Genomic DNA, 21,375 nt, shown 5'->3' on the forward strand with positions numbered 1-21,375 from the left:
AAAGTTTCCGAGTGAATTTTATTTGCTATGATTTCATCATGGCAAAATTTGTTGTTATCCCTATGTTTATTTGCTGCTTTGCATGAAATAATATATTTGCATAAATTTTACAATAACTTCAGTAAAGTCCTGGTTCCACATTGCAATTTATTTTTACTATTTACATTTCATGCACAATAGCTAGACTTCCCCATCCTTATGTTCACTAGCATTTGAATTAGAGACTCATTACTTGATTATTTCCATAATATCCGAAATACTTACAAGCATTCTATTTGGCATCCTCCCCAACAAAAAAAAGCCTAAGAGAACAATTTCCACTAACCCAGTTACATGCCGCCGAACTCGAAGAAACTGATCCGGCCCGAGGATATATACATCCGAGGATATAAAATGGGCTATACGTGTCCTGAAGGAAATTTACTAGATGGAAATATTTAACCATAGAAGAATTTCCCCACTTTTTGGCCTTATTTTTCGTGCTAGAATTATCCAAATCTCCCGTATCTCCAATAATTGAAAAGCTTGATCTTTATATGACTTGCATTGCTTCAGGAGAGAGAAATCGCTTGATCAATTCATGTCGATTCTCCAAGCCCTTCAAATCAACAAGAACCTATCTACGTTCTCTGAATATAACACTCCTCTGGCCCACTGATTATTCAAAATTAGCCCCATATAGACGCATTCAAGGAATCAATGGAAAAAGCAGTAACCCGCTCACGTGACCTAAGTTTGGAAGAGTCTATGGTTCCTTGGAGAGCTAGGCTGGGATATAGTGAATATGTGAGGGGAAAGCGCTACAGGTACGCAATATAGTTGTATATGTTGACGGAAGCAAAGGGTTTGGCCCTGCAGGTCCTCCAACTCAGAAGTGTCTGGATAAGGGCATTCGGAGAAGATGGTAAAGAAACGATGGAGGATCATTTATACTGAGGCTAATCCTTTTATATTGATAACTTTTATAACAGTGTAGCCAGTTCTAGACTCTATCCAAATGTGAAACCTAACTTGACGGGGACACTGAGGAGAGGCAAGAAAGTTATTCCTCTTTTGGTGCTCTGCTGCGAATTAAAGAAAGGTGAGGTGGTGGAGGCCTTTCATGAGTATAAAATCGGTATCCTAAGGTGGACGGATAAGAGGGAAGTGCGGATGATCATCGCTGAATTCAGTGCAAAAAATGAACGAATCTACGAAAAAACGAGGGTGCTCGCCGGGAAAGCTACATGCGGTGGTTGAATACAGCAATTACAATTGTGGCCTCGATCATTGGGATCAAATGATGTCTGACTTTCCCATTGAAAGGAAATCCATCAAATGGTACTAAAAATTGGGAATCCACCTACTGAAATAACTGTTGCTGAAACGTAATTTTTATTCAAAGAAAATTTTTGAAAAATTCCTCTAATCGACTTTCTAATTCCAGTTATAGAATATCTTATGACAATATCTGTACCTTCGATCCTTTTGAGGAGATAGTCATCCTAGCCTGCCTCAACCAAAACCAAGGGCTTATTAGGACATTTACCCGTTTATATGAATCTGATCCTGTCTGATCCTCGATTGTGCCTTGACTGTTTCCAGAAGTATCACAAGACTTTGTGATGCAGAAAATTATTTACCCAGCGGAAAAAAATTATTTTTTAATGTTTACCTTTTATATTTTCTATTTCAATATTTATTTAAAAAGATATTATTTTATGCGAAGTATTTAGTAACTGATAAATTATTCTAAAAATGCTGGTCAATTTTTGATTTGTAAAACAATATGTTTCGTTGCAACAATTCTTCGTTAATACATATTTTCCCTTTCATTTATAAACCAATGTTTATTATAATAAAATATTATCCAAAGGATATCATATCGTTCATAATAATTTTTCCACAATAGGGAGCAACACTTTTGCTGGAAATATTGGTAATACTCGCAATATTTTCTTTTGAGCAATAAAACATTTAAAATCGTATTTGAATGTATCATTTCCAGATTATAAAAATAATGTTTACAGCATTACTATTTCCATTAGTTTTTTCCAGAAAGTGATAAAGTCTGAACGGGTTTTCGCTACAGTATTGACAAAGAGCAAAGAAATGTGGGAAACATGTAGGTGTGTTGCGGGAAGGTATCAAAGGTTTGACAGGATACTCTGAAAATTTAAATTTCAAATTTTCAACAAATAAAGGGATATTTAAAAAAAAAGTGCGAAAACATGTAGCAGGCATCACAAATCATAAGATCACGTCGTTAAAATAATAATTAAAAAAATACAAATTTTTGCCAAAAAGTCAGCCACAGGGCATTTTCTTCAAAAAACGGTCAGCACGTAATGTGTTAACCCTCACAAAATTTTTTTTGCCATAAAATAAATAATCTCCAGAAAGCCCTTAAGCCAGTTTTTTGCTAATGTTTATCCTTGAATTTATAAATCAATAGTATTCAAACTCAAAGGTAATAGGTGGGCCTACTGAAAGGAAGGCAATTAATTAGAATCCAATAAATTGTTGCTAAAATAACACAAATTTCAGAGTACCACTTGTGCAAAAAAAAAAACTATTTTTGTGTCTAAAGGCCACTTTATACGGGGCATGTAATTGCACACGTTAGCACTACATTCATTTCTCAATCTCACACGCAATAATTATTGTGCAGACTAATGTGTTACCGCTTAGCATGGTTTAATCGGAATAAGACAGAAGTCATTATCGAAAATTACAAATTTTTCACGTCAATCAAATGCTCTAGAATACTGTAACATGTATGCACATAGTGAATCTCATGTAATGGATCATCGTAAATGCAATGGCACTTACCATGAACTTAATTTAATATGTATGTCTATCGAACGTAACTCGAGATGAACCATTCACTCATTAAACAAACCAGTATGGCAGAATAAGAACATTTATGCATCACAAACCTTCCTACAGCTGAATACTTAACGTAACACAAATAGATAAATGCGCGAAAAACAATATTCTAATAATATTTCCTCGTGTTTACCAGCAAATCACTCAAAGTTGGCAAACCAAATATTTCAAATAGGTACTCAAGACATTCATTCTCACATACATACTAATCATTTTCACATCATATACTTATAAGTAGAAATTAGGGGCATTATTGCTCAATTCACGAGAATATTCTGAATAATAATCATGGTTACTAATGCGACTTCTTTAGTAAAAAAATTGTTGAAATTGCGAGAATGCGAGTTCGGAATGAGAGCAGGGGCTATTTTGCAGTCTTACATCCACACATTCTCGCATGTGTTCTAGCATTTCACCACTTTACACTACGCAATTTTGATTGCACCTTCGTACGTAAGTCAGATTTCGCAATGACGTGCCCCATGTAAAACAGCCTTAAAATAATGCCACCTTTAGCATTCCTCCACACACAAGTAATTAAAACAAATATTTTGCATGCGGCCCTCAAGATTTATCCATTTCAGTCAAAAAACTGATTCAACGTGAGTTGAAACAAAAGAGAATGTAATGATTATAATATCACTCTTCAATTACATTCAACTTACCTCTGACAATGAGAACGCAGAAGATACAGGATAGCATGCTGAATATGAGGCCACTTCACAGCAAGTCTTGGATTATAGCATCGCATTCGTACAGCAAGCAACTCCAATATGCTAGGTTTCAAAGCCCACATACCAATTATGGAGTTACTGGCATTAGCTAATTGGAAAAAGTATGCATAAGTTAATATTAATGCCCAGTAAATTAACACAGGCTGCAATAAACAAATGTACGATCTCACCATCTATTAAAGAACAAATAAAGGGTATTCAAACACTAGATACCCAAACAAACTTGGTCCACTAGTACAAATAAAACAAAAATAGTCTCCTACTTAAGAATTCAACATAAACACAACCATTTACCCCAAGAAAACACTGGAGCGAAAACAAAGATTGGTTGAATTTACCAATTAAACAAAACTTTCCCTTAATTTAGGGCCTCTCAGAAACAAATAAATTCCTCATTAATGGATACAATTAGCAATACCATTGTTATTTAATTTTTTTCATTTTGCACTGACATATATTTCTTATATTCCTCAATGATATTACCGTATATCTCCGAATATAGTCCCCCCTTTTTTTCCAAAAATGGCCGCGGAAAAGTAAGGGGGGGGGACAATAATCGAGTGTAATCCAATTTAGCATACTAAAGGTGACCATAAAGTAATAAATAACGGCATAATGGCTAATGTTCTCGTAGTCTTTCTATTTGAGTATATTTATGAGGATTATAATCGGAGATATTAGTAAATACTGCCACGTTTTACCGGAAATTAAGACAATTTTTACCACAAATGTTGTACAGATACGATTATTCCGATTCAAATAGCATATCGAATATGCGTTTTCACGGAACCCATCGGGTAGCCGCTAATTTTTCTTGGAAAAGTATTGTTAGAATAATTCAATCGACACTGATCACTTAATGACGCAAAACAGTAAATAATTAAAATGAAAACTAAACACACACTATCATTACATTAATCGAACACTAGAATTGAATCAATAGTATATGTACCCGTCGCTCATTTAATAACTACACGATTTAAATAATTGCGAAAAATAAACAGATAAAGTGAACCTTTCGTGACGATTTAGCATTTCATTACGTCCGTAGCTACTATACGTCCGTGCGGTTCGTGTTTACAACCACTGCCGCTTTCACAGAACAAGAATGCGCAATAGGTGATGCATTTGTTTCTGAAAAGGCGCAATAATCGACGACTTTAAACCAGAAGCGCCGGCATTACTGCATTTGATCGAAATACAGCGACTCAGCATCGAAAGTGTAATCAATTTATTGAGGAATATCTTCAATTCGTCAGGGTAAATAGGATCGATAAATTACGTCGCATAACGTTTCGCAATTATTTCCGCGATATTTTCTTTATTAAAAATAATTTTACGTTCAACAGTGAGGTGATGGATCAAGTAGAAAGATGAGGATCAATCCTGCCGCAGATTAGAGGCCTTCAAAGACGGAGTTTCGATGCCAATTTAAAAATAGCCGTTGCAGAATACGCCGTAAATCATAGTATTTACAGCGCTAGCAAAGCGCTAATACATCGCGGAAGTCATTTCAGGGGTCTCGATGCGGCAGATTCAAAGAATTAGAGGAAAATATCGTCGAATTTGTGCGCAAATGCAGAGCAGAAGCTCTTTGTGTAACTTATGCAATGATTCGCGACGAGGCATTGAAAATTGATATAATTTTTTTTCAGTTTTAATGTTTGTTGGAAAAAGTTTATTTCTTAATTTTATTACTTTGATATTTGTAAGTCCTGTAGTTTAATTGTTTTGCTTAGCAGGCATTTGATAGCAATATTTTTATAATATTTATAATTTATTTAACACAATTTTATTTAGATTTCCTAAATTCTTCAGGTCACTTGGATTTGTGATGACTTGATGGGTGTGTTACACTGGATCTAAGGAAGTTTTAGGGCCAAATGCAATACTGTTTATGGGCTTTAAGTTAAAGCTTATATATTGACATTGTCTGTAGTCATTTGGAAATCAAAAATATTAATAATTTGTGTAGGTTTAAAAAATACAATAGCCTTGGATACTTAAAAAAAATTCTCATTTCTTCATTACATCTGGTTAAGGAACTATAAATTACTGATACATGCAATGGATCACAACATGTTTTAGGTATAGTTATTTTGTTGTGATGGAAAATATGTGAACAGATTTGTTCTTAATCTTCACAGAAAATAATAGTTTTTATCGAATCTAGAATCTTAACTTGCTAACCACAGAAAAATTGCCTTCCTTTACATTTTAAAATTTTTCCCAAAACTGAGGTCTCAAAATTAGGGGGGGGGACTATATTCGGGGGGGGACTATATTCGGAGATATACGGTAAGTAAGGATAAATCAGTTCTTAAATTTTTTCGGTTTTTGATACTGGTCCGGTTCTCCCCCATCGGTTCTCAATACTACCGTTCCAAGGATGAACTCTTATTATCTGAATTAATGGCAAATTTAAATGAACAACCACAAGAAAAGAATGAAAATAATTTCACAAAAAATGTAAACAAGCAGGAAAGCTCTGAAAAAAAACTTGGGATCACCTCCATAATTTTATTTGCCAAGTAAAAAAGTTTTAATAACACATTGTAAAAGAATGCTTAGTCGACCAATATGTCTCATTACATCAGGCAGCCACTTGATCTTTCTCCAGGTTTTAATTTTTTAAATCCAACATTTTTATCTTATCTGGATCTCATCTATTCTTTTTTGATAGAAATTGCCTGGTGTGCAATAGCATACTATATCACAATTTTTCTGATGGACTACACGTAACTATTCATGTGCAGTGCTCTGCTTCCTTTTAATTATTATTTTGAATCCAAATAATTAAAGAGTTTGTAACGTGTAAGTACAAACATGCAGTAGTCACAATTTCGATAATGCAAATATTAACATGGATTCTGGGGTTTTTCCCATGCAAACTTAGCATGATATCGTGATATTCACCAATTCAAAATTCAGCCTATAAAATAACCCCACCTTTTGCATGTCTCTACCCATAAGTTAAGGTTTATTTATCCATCAAAGCAAATAAACAGATCCAAGGGGTAAAGATCCAATAAATTATGTCAATTATGGCATTCTAAAAAACATATTTTGAGAGGAGAGACTATTTTCCCTTACCTAAGTCCGACAGAGCTCGGAGTTGATACAATACAATTATCTGAGCCTTTTCTGATTGAATATCATCATCATCTTCTCCATTTACAATGGGTTCAACATCTGAAGACACTGATGTGGTGGAGAGCAGAGAAGCTGAAGGGACTAGTTTCATGTAGGCTGCCTCTAGTTCCATCAGAACATACCTGGAAAAAATAATTGACAATATCCACAATAATGAAGATAGACGAAAGGTAGTTTTCAAGAAAAAAACAAGAGAAATGAGGACTATCAATCATCCTAAATTATTTTATATCTCAGATAATCATCTTGAAGTGAAAATGCTACAAATGGTGGACAGACCTGTAAGCCTCCTGCAGCAAGGGTACATTTTTCAGACTGAGCAAGGCATGATGGACAACGAGAAGCATTTCTCCTTCACCCCCTACACCTTTACTCTCCGAAGTTGCAGAGCGACATGGGCAGTCGAGGTGCCCCGGGCAACTGGCACTAAACCTCAATTCCAAGAGAGGAGACGCTTCCGGCAGAATTGGAGAGATCAGTGCAGGAACTAGTTCGGGAGGCAAGTTGGAACTCACCTCTCTTACAGTCTGAAAAAAAGTAACACTCATTGACGCATGGGATATAAGATTGGGAGAAAAGTGAGGGAAAATTATCAACAAAAAGCGTTTTGAATCATTAGTTGTGAGTAATTGAAGTCCAAAATCATAATCTTGAAAATTTGAGTAAATAGTCGTGTATCTATCCTCAGCAACAGTGATTAAAATCATCAAGCATGTATAAATTAGTCCATTTGACAAAAACACAAATAAAATTTCAAAAGGTTGACACTCCAGAATTTACCTTGGCAATGGTACCCAGCATGGAAACTCTAGCTGAATGTGAAAGTGAGGGTGTAAGGGCTATCTGAGAAAATAAAAATGTCTTCAGAGATTCCAGCACTGAAGTCCCCATCCGAGAGTGCAATAAGGATAGGAGTAGGCAGGCACACTCATTTGCTAGAAATGAAAGTTTATAAAAACATTAGTCTTCATTCTGAGAGCATTCTGGCTAACCTCATCAATTTGCAATTTCAACTCTAAAAAGACATTGCCCAGGAAATAAATAATTTATAACCCCCTAAAATCATAACTAATTTTTTTTTTTTTTAACACTAGACCTTATTGCTAAAAATATTTCTTCTAGCGTAGGCATATTCATAATAAATTATTAATCTAACACAGATATATTCTAGCAGCCCTCATGGTTGAACTGCAATAATGTTGCAAGACATGTTGTATGGATATTTTCTGCCCAGGGTAATTTTTCAGTGAAATACTAAGCTAAAATTCATTCATGCTTCATTTATATTTTTTCATAAGCAGGTCATTGGAAGAGGGATCCAAGAGGTCAGGTCATTTGCATCGTTTGGAAGGGCAGAGAAGGAAGGACAGAGAGAAGCATTGCAGCAACAATCGCCTGCTCGTAATGAAAGGTGCCAAGGGGACCAGGGGTTAACATCCCACATGAAAGAAAAATTGCTGACCTCCCATCTCTTCACGGGGTACTATAGTAGGGACAAGGCAACCTAGAAAAACCTCAGCTAACATCATTATTTGAACCAGGGTCCACGGGATGGGAACCAACACACTAATCTGACTCCTTTTTCCTATTTCACATTTCTATCATAATGCCAATGACTCTAGGAGAAATTTAGTTCTCTCCTCCTCCAAAGAGCGATTAACTGATCATTCCAGAAGAAATCGCATGAAATAAGAGACAAAGTTGAGCATTGTAAGGGTGCATGCACAGAGAGCACTCATTGGCTCCCAGAATAAGTAACTTGGCGAGTAATCCCACTTGCTGGATGCAAGGCACGTTAATACTTAATTCTGTCAGAAATTGCAAGGGTGAGGAAAGATCAGCTGTGGTTTTCCGCCTGTTGTGCATTGTTATAATGCTAGAGTCATTATTTTATTGCTGCCTTGTTTATATTGTAGACGATGGTGATACAGCAATGGGATGCATACAATGCAGTTAACATAACACCGCTAATGACAATGAATCTGTGTGTCATATGGGGACGGGACTGTTGACTATGACTTTAGAATGTTGGAGGCTCAATGAGTCTCCCATGGTCCAATCTAGAGTGCCCACTTAACCACACCAAATGTATGACAATACGTTTTCAAATGGATAAACTACCGATTTGTTCCCTGGCCATACCTTCCTCAAACATTCCCAAATAATCTTTACAGCAGTCACATACCAGATACAAGAAGGTCTTCATAATTTTGATGAGATGCAGGTGGTGTGGACAGAGCAGAATGAACAGCTTTTAAAACTTTTTGGAGGCCATCAACAAGAAACGGCCATGTGACAGGACTCTGAGGAGCCGGAGGCACTGCCGGCGTCAGCCCCTCACCAAGGCTCCGCACCACTGTGTTGAACACCCTAGGAGAGAGACATTTCCTCATCAGACCTGAGAGCGGGACTTCCGTGTCTTGTTATCAATGCAAACAGACAGAATATCAAAGAATTTTTATAGAACTGGCATGCATTGATAAGCCAGTTCTTTTGTTCTACTCACTACGAAAAGCAACTGATTTTTAAGTGCACTTTAAAAATTTTCAACCTGCCAAACAACACTTATAAAAGAGAATCAGTATTCACTGAAAAATAAGTAGTGTCAGCTAATCCTCTTACTTGATTAATTGAGTGATGCGAAAAACTAGATCCTCAGGGCTGGATGGAGGCTTGTCTTCTGGACTAGAACGCCCAGACTCGGACTGTAGAAGATCCTGGAAAAGATATCAATAAGAACTTAATTTCCAATATATATTGCATAAAAACATTGAGTACTTCATATCATTTGAATAATCATTTAATTATAACAATGCAACACAGACACATAATGCGTGTTCGAAACATTAACAATTGAGTTATTTCATTTGTCTCAGAATGATATTCCGTTTTTTTTCACTTGTAGTAGCCTAACTCAATATCAACCCATTAACTTTGTTAACTGATTAGCACAAGACATTTTGAAAAAATTAGATGTAGTGTTGCATTTAAAACATCACACTAACCTCCCCAAATGCTTCAACATCTTCAATGAACTGCGCAAGCAAATTCACTGAAAATCCCAGGTCATTGAGCCAGAATGGTCGAAGTTTGCGAAGTGTCTGAGATGCATACGTACAGACCCAATGCGGCTGTCCTCCATCAATGTGCCATCCCACAAGGATGTCAACAGTGTCCTGGAACAGAAATATAATCAAGGAACTCTAGAAGCAGCAAACATGGTTACAAATTCCATATTGCATGTAGGAAAGGAAATGGTTTCAAGGTCATCAGTGCCATCAAGACTTTGCCAAATACACAAAAACAGCCAGCAGGGATTGAACTCCTCTAGCACATTCAATATAAAACATTATTTAAAAAATTTTAAACATAAATCATAAAGGTTTCACTGTTTTGGATGAAGATAAAGCCTCAGACATGGGTACCAACAAGACAATTGCATTTCCTAATTCCACCACATAGGTATTCCAAAATTTTGAGATAAAAAGATTTTTATGTAGAAGATTTTATTATTAAACCCAGTCAAGTTTTTGACTCTGCAATTGAGATATTAAAAGTAAATGAGTATTATTTATGTTTATGACATTCTTCTAACTCAAGATACTTACTCTAAAGTGCTTTGTAAAGGGCACAGGACAGAGTTTTGCCAAGAAGAGCAGAACATCAACTGTTGCAACAAGCAGTTCTGGAAGGCATGTATTCTCCAGGGCTGTTTGAAGCTGAGACATAAGATGCTGCAATAGAGTAATAGATATTGATTACAATCAAACAAAGCATAAGAAAATGAAATCTACTCAACATTAAGCTCTTGATATAAAAGCGTCAAACAATTCCCTCCAAGGGACATGATCAATGATCATTTTATAAAAATAATGTAAATAGTGATATATTTTCATTTTTCATGAAAGTGCATGCCAAAGAAATAATGGAGCAAAAAGCTTAAAAACTTCATAGAATCACCTCTAGAATAAAAAATAAAACCATATTCCACAAGTAAAAGGGCCTATACAAATACTAAAACAGTTTAATCCATTAGCTACAACAATTCAATGATAATATATTACATTAGCTTACCCCAGAGAAGTCTTTAAGTTTTACTAAAGATCCATCTCCTTTACTTTCACCATCGCCACCAGAACGAGCATCTACTTTTAAAGTTTCCAACAGTGCCACCATCAGGAGGCGTCGCACTTCTTCCCCTCTCTCTGTAGAATACTTGTTAAATAGCCACTCAGAAAATCTGTAGGGTGCACGATGACAGAAAATGGTAAATTAACAAAACAACTAAATAAAAACAAACATACATTAAGTTTTGAAAAGATTAGAAATATTTCTATTCTAACAAAATATACAAACAACATTTGCAGCCATAACAACCAATCCTACAGTCTTAAGAGTTAATACCCCCTCAATGATGGAATATTAATAGAACTTTTCATTTTCCCACAGTTGGCAGTTGTTACAGCCTCCAGTATAGCGTCAGGCACAAGCATGTAATGCCGCAAACAAAGCAGAGACAGACTAGTCACATTAAAAAAGTCTCCTCATTAGTGTGTGGCTTCGTTTTTAATTCTTCTCAGATTCTTCATTTAAACCAGTTAGAATGTGCTATGGGGAGTAGAATCAACAAGCTAAAAAATTTGGTTGATTGATTTTTGACATTTGGAGATCTCCCAAGATCATTAAAAGCAATAACAATCGACTTTCTCAAATATACCATGTCACTTCATTTCAAACCCAAAGATGAAAAGTGTACAGGCCGCAAGTACCAAAATTCACTTCATTTTTATGTCCAATGAACTGATTAACAGAGAAATGGTTCCAAGAATGAAGTTTTCCTCAACTTCATTGGATCAAAACTACATAAAAACAATGAGAATTTTTAAAAAAATTAAAAATGAACATCATGGCACTAATATTTGAGACACTAAACGAAGATAAAACTAGTATTATATAAACCTTGATGAGATTAATGGAGCTATTTTCATTCGTGAAACATACCTTTTGAAGTCGCTCTCCAAAGCATATCCAAATCTACCTAAGCAGCGAGCAGCCTGTTGTCTAGCATCTGAGCCAGGACCTCTACGCAGGACTTCCAGAAGTGAATCTGCGATAAGATCCACTGAGCGACGTATGTAGCGACCATTTTCTGAATTTTGAAAAGCCTCCTGCAAAAGAAATTTTGGAGAACAGATCGATAATGCACTAGAATTTAAAATGCCCTTTAGGCTGTCAGGGGTAGGGATATTTTGTGATACGCATGCTTATAATAGTAAAACATCAATAATGAAAACAATCATTCACTAAATATGGAAATAATGTGTCTATTTAAAAATGTCAAATAAATAACTACACTCTGTGATACTAATGTGTTATACATGTTTTTATATACAAAAGTACCAATTTGTCTGGCCTATCTGGGGGCTGTGGCAGTAGCCTATGCGTTCATTTATTGGAAGACTCATTTCGATGCTTATAGCATTTTGATGCTTATAGCATTTTGATGCTTATAGCATTCTAGCGACTCACATGCTGATTTTTTAATATCATTTGATGATCATCTTGTACATTTAACTGTGCATGTTATATGCGTGTGTGTTACTGTGTAAAGAGCACTTCATGATAATGGTGCACCCTTGAGAAAGTATTACTACGCTGCAGATAAATTGATTATCAAGGAAACTATGTTTAACTTTTTTATTGCTTACCTTCTTGATATGATATCACCTGTGTAATCATTGAGGTGAGAAACTGAAAAAAGTTGCCAAAATCAGGAAAATATTCACTGTATTTTTTTTCCCCTAGATTCCCAACCGTCACAGTTGACCCCGAAAAAATTTGTTAGGATATCCAAAGGTTTTTTAAATTTTGTAGAAACCCTTTCCACACTACACCCCCACTTTCACACCATAGAAGAACAATAGAAGAAGGACATGGGGTCAACTACCCAGGAGGAGAAGATCATCTGGACGAGGACTCCATCCGGACGACCACAACCCGAAAGAAGACATTGAAAGAGTGCGAGGTACCCTCACCCATCCTGGAACCTTTCCTTCCTCCCCCCCACCCTGCTTCTCTTCGAGACCCTAAAAAACGACCCTTCCCCCCCACAGCCTTCAATATCCTCACTTCTCGTCACCCAAACCCCATCCTCCACCCTTCAAGCACCAAGATATATAAGGAGAAACTCTTTAAGACCTTTTCACACTTGATTGATTGTTGTTTGTGACCATGAAACGCATAGTGTCATAATAAAACTATAAGTGGAAACATTGCAATGTCTCATTTTAATAATATTAAGAATTTCCACCACATCGTGCCTAACATCATACAAGATACTTATTACACAACATGTTGAAACTAGCGCTAGGCTGATCAAACAATATAAATATCAAGTATTTGTTTCCGAAGATGATTTAAGCCACTGGAAAGAGAATTTTGCAATAATTCCACTTATCTATCAGAGAAATGTCAGTAAATCGACACAAGAATAACGCACTGCCATAATCATTAACCTGCATTGAATGCTGTGTGTTCTCATCACAAAACTAATTCCTATTACCATCACCCAATACATCTCAAAGTGGAGGAATTTCCCACCATTATTGCCATATCTGGGATGATTTGAACATTTAAATTAGATTTCAACTTCAAGAAACTAAAGTTCAATAACAGCCGGTACGGCCATATTAATTTATTAGTGCAGCAGACATTAATGTCAGAGCTCAAGGCTAATTAGCCCTGAGCTCCGTTTGGGCACTTCACAGTACAGTGACACTAAAACAATTTTCCAGATTCAGCGAGGCATCCATGAAAAGGAGAAAGTAGACTTTAGCCAGTTTAAAGTCTCATTAATGAATCCAACCTTTGGTAAAAACAATGCTGTGTGTGTCTGGGGGATATGTGTTACATTGGCATTAAAACTGCAATAAAACAAAATACTGCAGACTCCCAATTATCCAGCTGCGGTATATCTGTGTTGCGGATTATCCATGCATTATTTTCACTCTTGCTCAATATTTCTGCGATCTTTATAAAAATAAAACCGAACGCAAAATCACCAGAATTACTCCATTTTAATGCTAGGATACACCGGACTTATTATTTCAATTAGAATCCCCTTTATAAAACGGAGGCAATCGCACACTAGCTGCATACACGGGAGCTCCGTGTTCCCATTTTCCAAGACTCGCAGTGTGCGACTGCGATTCGTGATCACGGATACATGTCCCGCAGCAGTTGCAACCCGCGAAAATTGTGCAAGACACAAATACGTGGTGTGGTGCTTGAAAGTGTAGCATCCAATGTCGGGCAGTATTTTGAAGCATTCGTTCAAACCACTTTTCTGTATCTGACATCACGCACCCACGGATGTGTGGTTTTCGAAACCATGCCTTACATGGAGCATTAATAACATGAATACAAGCATGATATCGCCGCTAAAAAGATCGCGAACTGGCAAAGAAGGCTCTCATTGAATCCGGGAAGCACTCTAAAATAACAGAATAACAGCATAAATAATAATATATTGATTGTTTCACGTAAATTATGAACATTACAAGACATTTAAGTGAAAGCTTGGATTATCCGTGTTTTCCCATTATTCGTGCCGTCTCTCCCCATCATTTGCCCATTACGATAATCGGGAGTGTACTGCACACTCGGATGCAAATATTTATGGCTAGACAAATCAACTTTTATTGCTGATGACGGATGACTATTCAAGGAATTCCCTGATTACATAACCTTCAGTTCGGAATGTAGAAGAGTGGAACCAGTCCTTGTCTCAGGCTTTGTCTTCTAAGGAGAGGGATACGTGGGTGCACGCTATGCATTAGGAGTAAAATTCCCTGAAGGCCAATCGATACCCCCACTGCACAAATGCTCAACTATCACTCACCGAATCAAATCCGCCCATCTAGTAGCCCCACAATAGGAATGCACCCAGCTGGCAGTAGTCTGAGCACAATCGCTCACCTCCTAAGCTTGGAGAATTAGAGGTGAGCATTTATGCTCCAGCTACTGCCAGCAGAGAGCATTCGTATTGTTGGGCTACAAGATTAGCGATATGATTTGGAGGGCGATTTTTGAGCATTTGTGCAGTGGAGGTGTCGAAATGACACTTAGGTACTCATACATTCACCACTATACTGTGGCATTTTTTAGTGTTCCCCCCGCCCCAAAATTTCTGGTACCCTCCCCCCCCCCAGAAATTCCTCCAAACTTCCTCCGAACTTATCCACAGAACTTCTCCCGCTAAGGACTTTTCGCGCTAAGGTTTTTCCCGCAAAGGATTTTCCCACAAAGGCCCTGTCTCCGGAAACAGCCCCCAAAACAGCCCCGAAACAGCCCCGAACCAGCCTACCTGCTATGCAAGACTTATATAGGACTACTGCGGAGGAATACTTACTCATTGGCAAGCAAGGGGAAATGGGTGATGAGTCTCTAGTATGCAGTTTGGAGTGAAAAGTATTACCATAGTCCTATCACAACTCTCTCTCCCTCCAACACCTCACCCCACTATGTCTCTCCCCTCCTTGTGTTCCAATGAATATCACTCTGATTCGACTGATATCTCCAACCCAGAAGTTTGAGGGGAAAATTCTGGCTGGTATGCTGTTCACTCCAACCCAGGGATGATGTTTTGCGGAGCAGCCTGTCAACAGGGGCAGTGACGCAGTGGATGAACATCGTCCTGACTACCCCTCCACTCCTTGGAAAAACCCCTCCCCTCAATCCTGTCTCGTCGTGCAATACCCAAGCCCTCTTCTGCTCGGGCCCTCTTGTTGGACTCATGGCTAGTGGGACATGGCCGATTTAGAAAGAATATACTGCTGGTATTTAGTTGGTAATGTTTCCTATAGGATCATTAGTTATAATCATTGTTTTCTGTAATACTTCTGATTTTGAATACTCTACTTGGAATAGATATTGAACGAAAATACTCGTAAATTATTTTTGACAATTTTTTTCTTGTGAGCTGATTTCTTGTTTGTGGAGTCTTTCCCTGATCCAGCTTGTGACCGACGGTTGGAGTTTTCCCTATGTCTGGGCTTACGTGAACAATCGACCAGATTTAACGACGTAACGCTACAATACGTGAGAAGCTAGAGCAAAATATATGGGTATTTAAGATAAAAAAGTGACCGTGAGGGTATTGTACTTAGATAGAAGGCAAGATTAATGGCCAAAGGTTTTACCCAAAAATATGGAGTAGATTACTTTAATACTTTTTCCCTAGTGGTAAGGTACTCAACATTAAGGGTGGCCTTTGCTCTATCAGTCCACTTAGGCTGGCAAATGGACCATTGGAACATTAAGTTGGCATTCCTAACTGGAGTACTGGAAGAAGTCTATATGATGCAACCAGAGGGTAAGGAAATTGCAGGAGAAGGGAAGGTATGCAAGTTAAAAAAGGCATTGAATGGTCTCAAACAAACATGGAAGCATGGAATGATAAAATACATTCTGTTCTGTATCAGTTTAATTATGAGCAGTGTGACCCTGAACCAGGTGTTTACAAAAGGGTGAGATGGATCTGTATTTTTGTTGCTGCAATATTAGTTCGTGATACACCCATGTCTCGTATAGCGCAATTTCGATATAGCGCAAATTCGTTCCTCGGGGAAACATTGCAACGCAGTGTAGCCTAATCAAAAATCTTAAACGCTCTCGTGATAAAACGTGAACTTGCGCGAAGTACACACGAAATTTCTATCATTTTACGCATATTAATATTATTGCTTGCCTCAAAGCTTCTTTTTTGTTTATATATTAATCGAAATCCATTGCTGTGCAATGGCCAAAAGTATTACCCGTCATTGGGTCCAGATAGCCGGCCTACCGAAGTAATTTATCTCGTCTCCTTAACAGAATGATAATAAATAATTTAGATCGTTAATTAAGCGTGGGGCAAGTGGAAATGATTTTTTTTTCCAGCAATACGGTTTGAGACGTATTTTTGCCGTCATAGGTTATCGGGCGATTGACTTCCAGGTAGTGTGTCTACGCTGAAGCCTTCAAGGTCATCGGTATTCACGGGGGAGAAATGGAGCGGTGGCCAAGTTGCGCATGAATAGCATCAACAAATAAAAGGGTCCGCTATAGAGACTCAAACACAATGGCTTCGTTCCCTCCGCGCAGTCTTAGGCCTTCTGCGTCTCAGGAATACAGTTCAGCAGTGGAAGGTGATTTAGATAGAGCCATACAGAGTAAAAACCAAGAGAATATGGCAAAAAATAGGAATGCGTGTAGAAAAATCAAGAATTTATCAAGAAAAACTATAAACCTAGAAGAGGAATTGAAAGAGGTCAATTGCTTTGGAAATGGAGAGCGTCAAAGCGATATTGCGCGGAAGTTTAAACGCACGATGCCTTATTCTGAATAAAGACGAAGTTAAAACATCAGTGACCTCAGCCGCACCAACTTCAACCAAGCGGTCTACACATGCGGAAAGTTCATAGAGAATCAGTACAAAAAGACGAGAGTGGTAATCGCTCCGAGACATTTAGTGAAAGCTCCGGTTGGTACCAGAATTTAAACGGCAAGCAGGTATTTTCAGTGCGGCGATATCAGGTGAATATGCAAGTGTTGATAGCGCAGTCACCGCAACATTTTCTGATGAACTCCAAGCTGTGATTGAAAGTGGCTCCTTTCCCCATCAACCAGTTTTTAGTGTTGACGAGACGATATTGTTTTGGAAAAGAATGCAATCTCGTTCATTCATTTTCAGGGAAGGAAAACCTGGGTCAGGTTTCAAGGCATTTAAAGACAGTTTCACGTAGCTGCTATTGACTCGGAGGACTTCGAATTAAAATGATTTATCATTCATAAACTCTGCTAGCTATGAAATGGCATTCAAAGTAGCATTTTCCTGTCATTTCAATGAGCAACAAAAGGGCCTGGGTGACACAATAGTTGTTTTTAGACTAGTTTGAAAAATCGTCAACTGCCGGCAACGCGTTACGATCCCCTGAGATAGCAGATGTTAGCCCACCCGCACGACAGGAGGGAATTTCAAAAGCACGTAAGAATTTTTTTAAACGTGAATAAAAGTCTTCAAATGCGTGCATCCTATCTTTAAAGATGTTTTAAACTATAAACATTTATATAAATAATGTTTTCTAAGGCTTTTTATGGGAATATAGATGTTTTAGAGGAAATTCAATACCCAAGACCTATGCTACCAGGAACGCATCCCTATCTTCCCAATGATAAAACGCTCTCGTATAATGCAAATTCGTATAGCGCAAAGACCTCGAGGAACGCATCCCTTGCGCTATACGAGACATGGGTGTAATTTTGTTTTTGGAAATGACAGCGTTGAAAAGAAGATGCTCAAAAGTAAACTTATACATATGTTTGAATTGAAAGACTTAGGAGCAGTAAAACATATCCGTCGTATGGGAGTAATAAATACAAGTGATTGCATATTGGTAGATTAATACAAATACATTGATAAGGTGTTGACCAAATTTCAAATGTAGACAGTAATCCAGTTAAACCAGCAAACAGTTAAAGTTACCAGTTAGATAGATACATGGCTTGTGTTTATGTTAAATAAAAGTGTTGTTTCACGAGAGACAGCAGCAGACTGTAGCCATTTCCGGCACAGAAGCCAAATACATGGCTATCACTGAAGGTATCAAATGTGTAATGAGCGTACTTAAATAATCTTCTCCATGAATTAATTGGAAAGATTAATTATGGACCAATAATCTCTTATGGCCAGCCTGTACAGAAACTAGCAATGAATAAAAGGAAAAGCCATAGAACTAAACATATTGATGCACATTATCACTTTCTATGAGAGGCTGTAGGATATAAAAAGGTTGAACTTCGGTACATCCCAACTGAAGATAGGTGATATTTAAATGAAACCTTTGAATGCATTTTAAGTTTCAAAATTTAGAACAAGGTTGAGATTAGTAGAAATATAATCATATGAATGGTGTTCCTTTTTAGGTGAGAAATGTGTTCTAGTTAGGAGGAGAAGTTGTGTTGTAAATCTGTTATATGTAACCTAGAAACCACTTCGACATGTTGGCAAATTATTTAAGGCTGTAATCCCAACACTAGAATCAACTAAGAAATTAACAGATAGGTAAAAGAACTCCAAATGGTATACGTCCACAGCATATAACATATGATATAATATAAGATTATCATAAAATTTAACGATTTACACTAAGCCTAAGGTTACTTAAAGGATAGAAAAAATAACAACCCTCTTGGACAGGAGGCTTCCATTATAAATCACAAGTAATAACTTCTAGCGCAGCTGACACGAAGTAAAGCTACCAGGAGTGGTAGTAGTAAATGGAGGTTGCGGCCGAGGTCTTCAGTACATATGAAGTTCTTTTTTTCTAGAGAACACACCATGACATAATTCATAGAATAAACATTGCTTACGACAGACTAACCTGCAGCTGTTTAGTTATAGATATGCATTTTTCTGGGTCATCTTCCCTATTTAGCCGGCGGAGAAGTTTAGAGATCCTAGCATCATCGGGAAGCATGAAGTAGGAATCTGGAAGGAGAAAAGTTGTGGAACATTCATACAACCATAATTATACTAATAATTAATCATAAAACCCTAATGACGAGCGCAAACATAAATATTGCTACTTAAAAATATATAAATACAAACACATAAAAAAATCATGACATGTCAGAATTTCAGTTAAGTATGTTGGTTACTTTTCAGAGGAAATGACAGAAGCTCAGAACTGTTAGTCTACTTAAGGGTTTACACGAGTCATGTTACCTGATCTGCCTTTGTTCCCTTCCATTTCATTGACGTTTTTCGACAAATTCGATGATCCTGAGGACAAGACGTCACTAGAGCTGCTTTTACTCAGCGATTCTTGAAATTTACCACGAGGTAAGAATCCACCCACTCCTGAGTCAACCTCTCTTTCTGTCGCTTTCCGAGACATACCTCCTGCACCCCGGCCTCTAACATTTGTGGACGATCCGCTAATGCCGTTTCCACCGCCTCCTCTTCTTTCAGCCACACTACCACCTCTTGCCATTCTGAAGTCATCTCGTGATCTACCCCTAGACCGGCCGAGGGGCTTACTCTCCCTCTGACACACCACAATCGTGGGAAAAGTTGAAGAGTTGCTGTTACTAGAGCCTCTAATAAAACTAGAACTATCTAGTGACCTTTTCTTCTCTTCGGAATAGAAAACTTTGGATTTGAATTCCGATTCGTTGCCTACCCCCTCTTTTGCCGCCGCGTCTTCAGAGTCTCTGTAGCTCTTGGAAGGCTTCAGCTTATTTCCACAGTTATTAGTTTGCATTACCTTTCGTCATTTACATTACGTTGGGAGTATAACTACTATAAAAGTGCACAATTATGAGTGCAATGTAGCTGACTCAAATAAAATAAACAATTACGCCTCCGTTGAGTTCGTGCAGTCCACTATCTTCCTTTAATGATTAATTTCTCCTGCTATGCATAGAGGCGCTTTCTCTTAAGAATATCTGAGCATCGTCGCCGCATTATCTGTCTGCAATGGCACCCGATACAAACAACTTATTGGCATGGTATGAAATTAATATGGCTATTTACATCTTTTAAATGTGTTACAATTACTTTTCAACGATATTTATCGCAACTTATTACTTATTTAAATTTTATTTATGATTTTTAACACCAATTCAACCGCTTATAATTTTTAAATGTACTGAAGAGGTATAATGTATTCTCCAACTTGCGGTCGTGCATAAATTAATATCTTTTATGCACTTACTAGAAATATTATATTTGGGTGTGGCGAAAATGATATCTATTTTTGGAGAAATTATCTTAAGTAGAATTTGATTGATAAAAATTTCAACATGCCATGATCATCAGTAAGCACACTATAGTGATGTAGTTAATGCTACATCCTAAAGGCATCAAACCTAGCATCGTATTAATAAATAATTGAGATATCGCTTGAACGTATTTACTGTTATTTAACGGTATTACTGAAGGGTCTGGGGGGTATGTAATGCCGGCAGAGTAAGCGGGAGGTGCAGACGTGGTGCCCTCCCATGAAAATTCTTAAGATAAATGGTGACTTTTACGGCAGTGTGAAAATAGTTTGATGTTTTGTTTATGTGCCTTCCGTCCCCCTAATATTAAGTGCAAATTTTTTCACATAAAAATATTTTTATAAAAAAATTCTCTGATCTCTGGGGGGAGGGGTTTATTTCCCAAAAACCCCCCTCGCTGCGCCACTGAGAGAAGTAGCCTAGAAAACCCTAACAACTAGTAAAAATTCAAAAAAATAAAACAAAGATAAGAAGCAGATAAAAGCTAAAAGCTTTAAATTAAAGATGCTATAATTTTATGTTTTATTTATTATGACACTTTCTTCATACTGATTCAGAACCTAATTTCATGGCAAAGGGAGCAGATTTGAAATTAAATTTTTGAACATTTTACCGTAGTTCCGCTTACATAGAAAGACAGTTTTATCAGTTAGAGCGTAAATGCGATTCTATCTGCAGCTGCTTTAGTTTTGAAAAAAAATTTGGCATATGTAATCTTTTATAGCAAGTATAAAAATTAATTCAAAGCTAACAGTCAATCGGCTCCATACGCAGGCCATACCTTGCCGACTCTTGA

General features: G+C 37.3%; 1 protein-coding gene across 1 annotated transcript in view; it reads right to left on the reverse strand.

The window, feature by feature from the left end:
* LOC124166025 (serine/threonine-protein kinase SMG1) overlaps nt 1–20,184 on the reverse strand; it is a 120,262-nt gene extending 100,078 nt beyond the window's left edge. Inside the window, exons 1-12 of the mRNA XM_046543600.1 lie at nt 19,522–20,184; nt 19,178–19,284; nt 11,757–11,923; nt 10,830–10,995; nt 10,364–10,489; nt 9,761–9,931; nt 9,378–9,472; nt 8,941–9,125; nt 7,536–7,690; nt 7,035–7,282; nt 6,696–6,877; nt 3,534–3,690 (exon numbers count right to left, since the gene is read on the reverse strand). Of these exons, the coding sequence (XP_046399556.1) occupies nt 3,534–3,690; nt 6,696–6,877; nt 7,035–7,282; nt 7,536–7,690; nt 8,941–9,125; nt 9,378–9,472; nt 9,761–9,931; nt 10,364–10,489; nt 10,830–10,995; nt 11,757–11,923; nt 19,178–19,284; nt 19,522–20,059 (2,297 nt within the window). The 5' untranslated portion in view covers nt 20,060–20,184. The remainder of the gene's footprint in view (nt 1–3,533; nt 3,691–6,695; nt 6,878–7,034; nt 7,283–7,535; nt 7,691–8,940; nt 9,126–9,377; nt 9,473–9,760; nt 9,932–10,363; nt 10,490–10,829; nt 10,996–11,756; nt 11,924–19,177; nt 19,285–19,521) is intronic.
* Nucleotides 20,185–21,375: the final 1,191 nt, after the last annotated feature.

The sequence above is a fragment of the Ischnura elegans genome, chromosome 9 (genome assembly GCF_921293095.1).
Source record: "Ischnura elegans chromosome 9, ioIscEleg1.1, whole genome shotgun sequence".
NCBI lineage: Eukaryota > Metazoa > Arthropoda > Insecta > Odonata > Coenagrionidae > Ischnura > Ischnura elegans.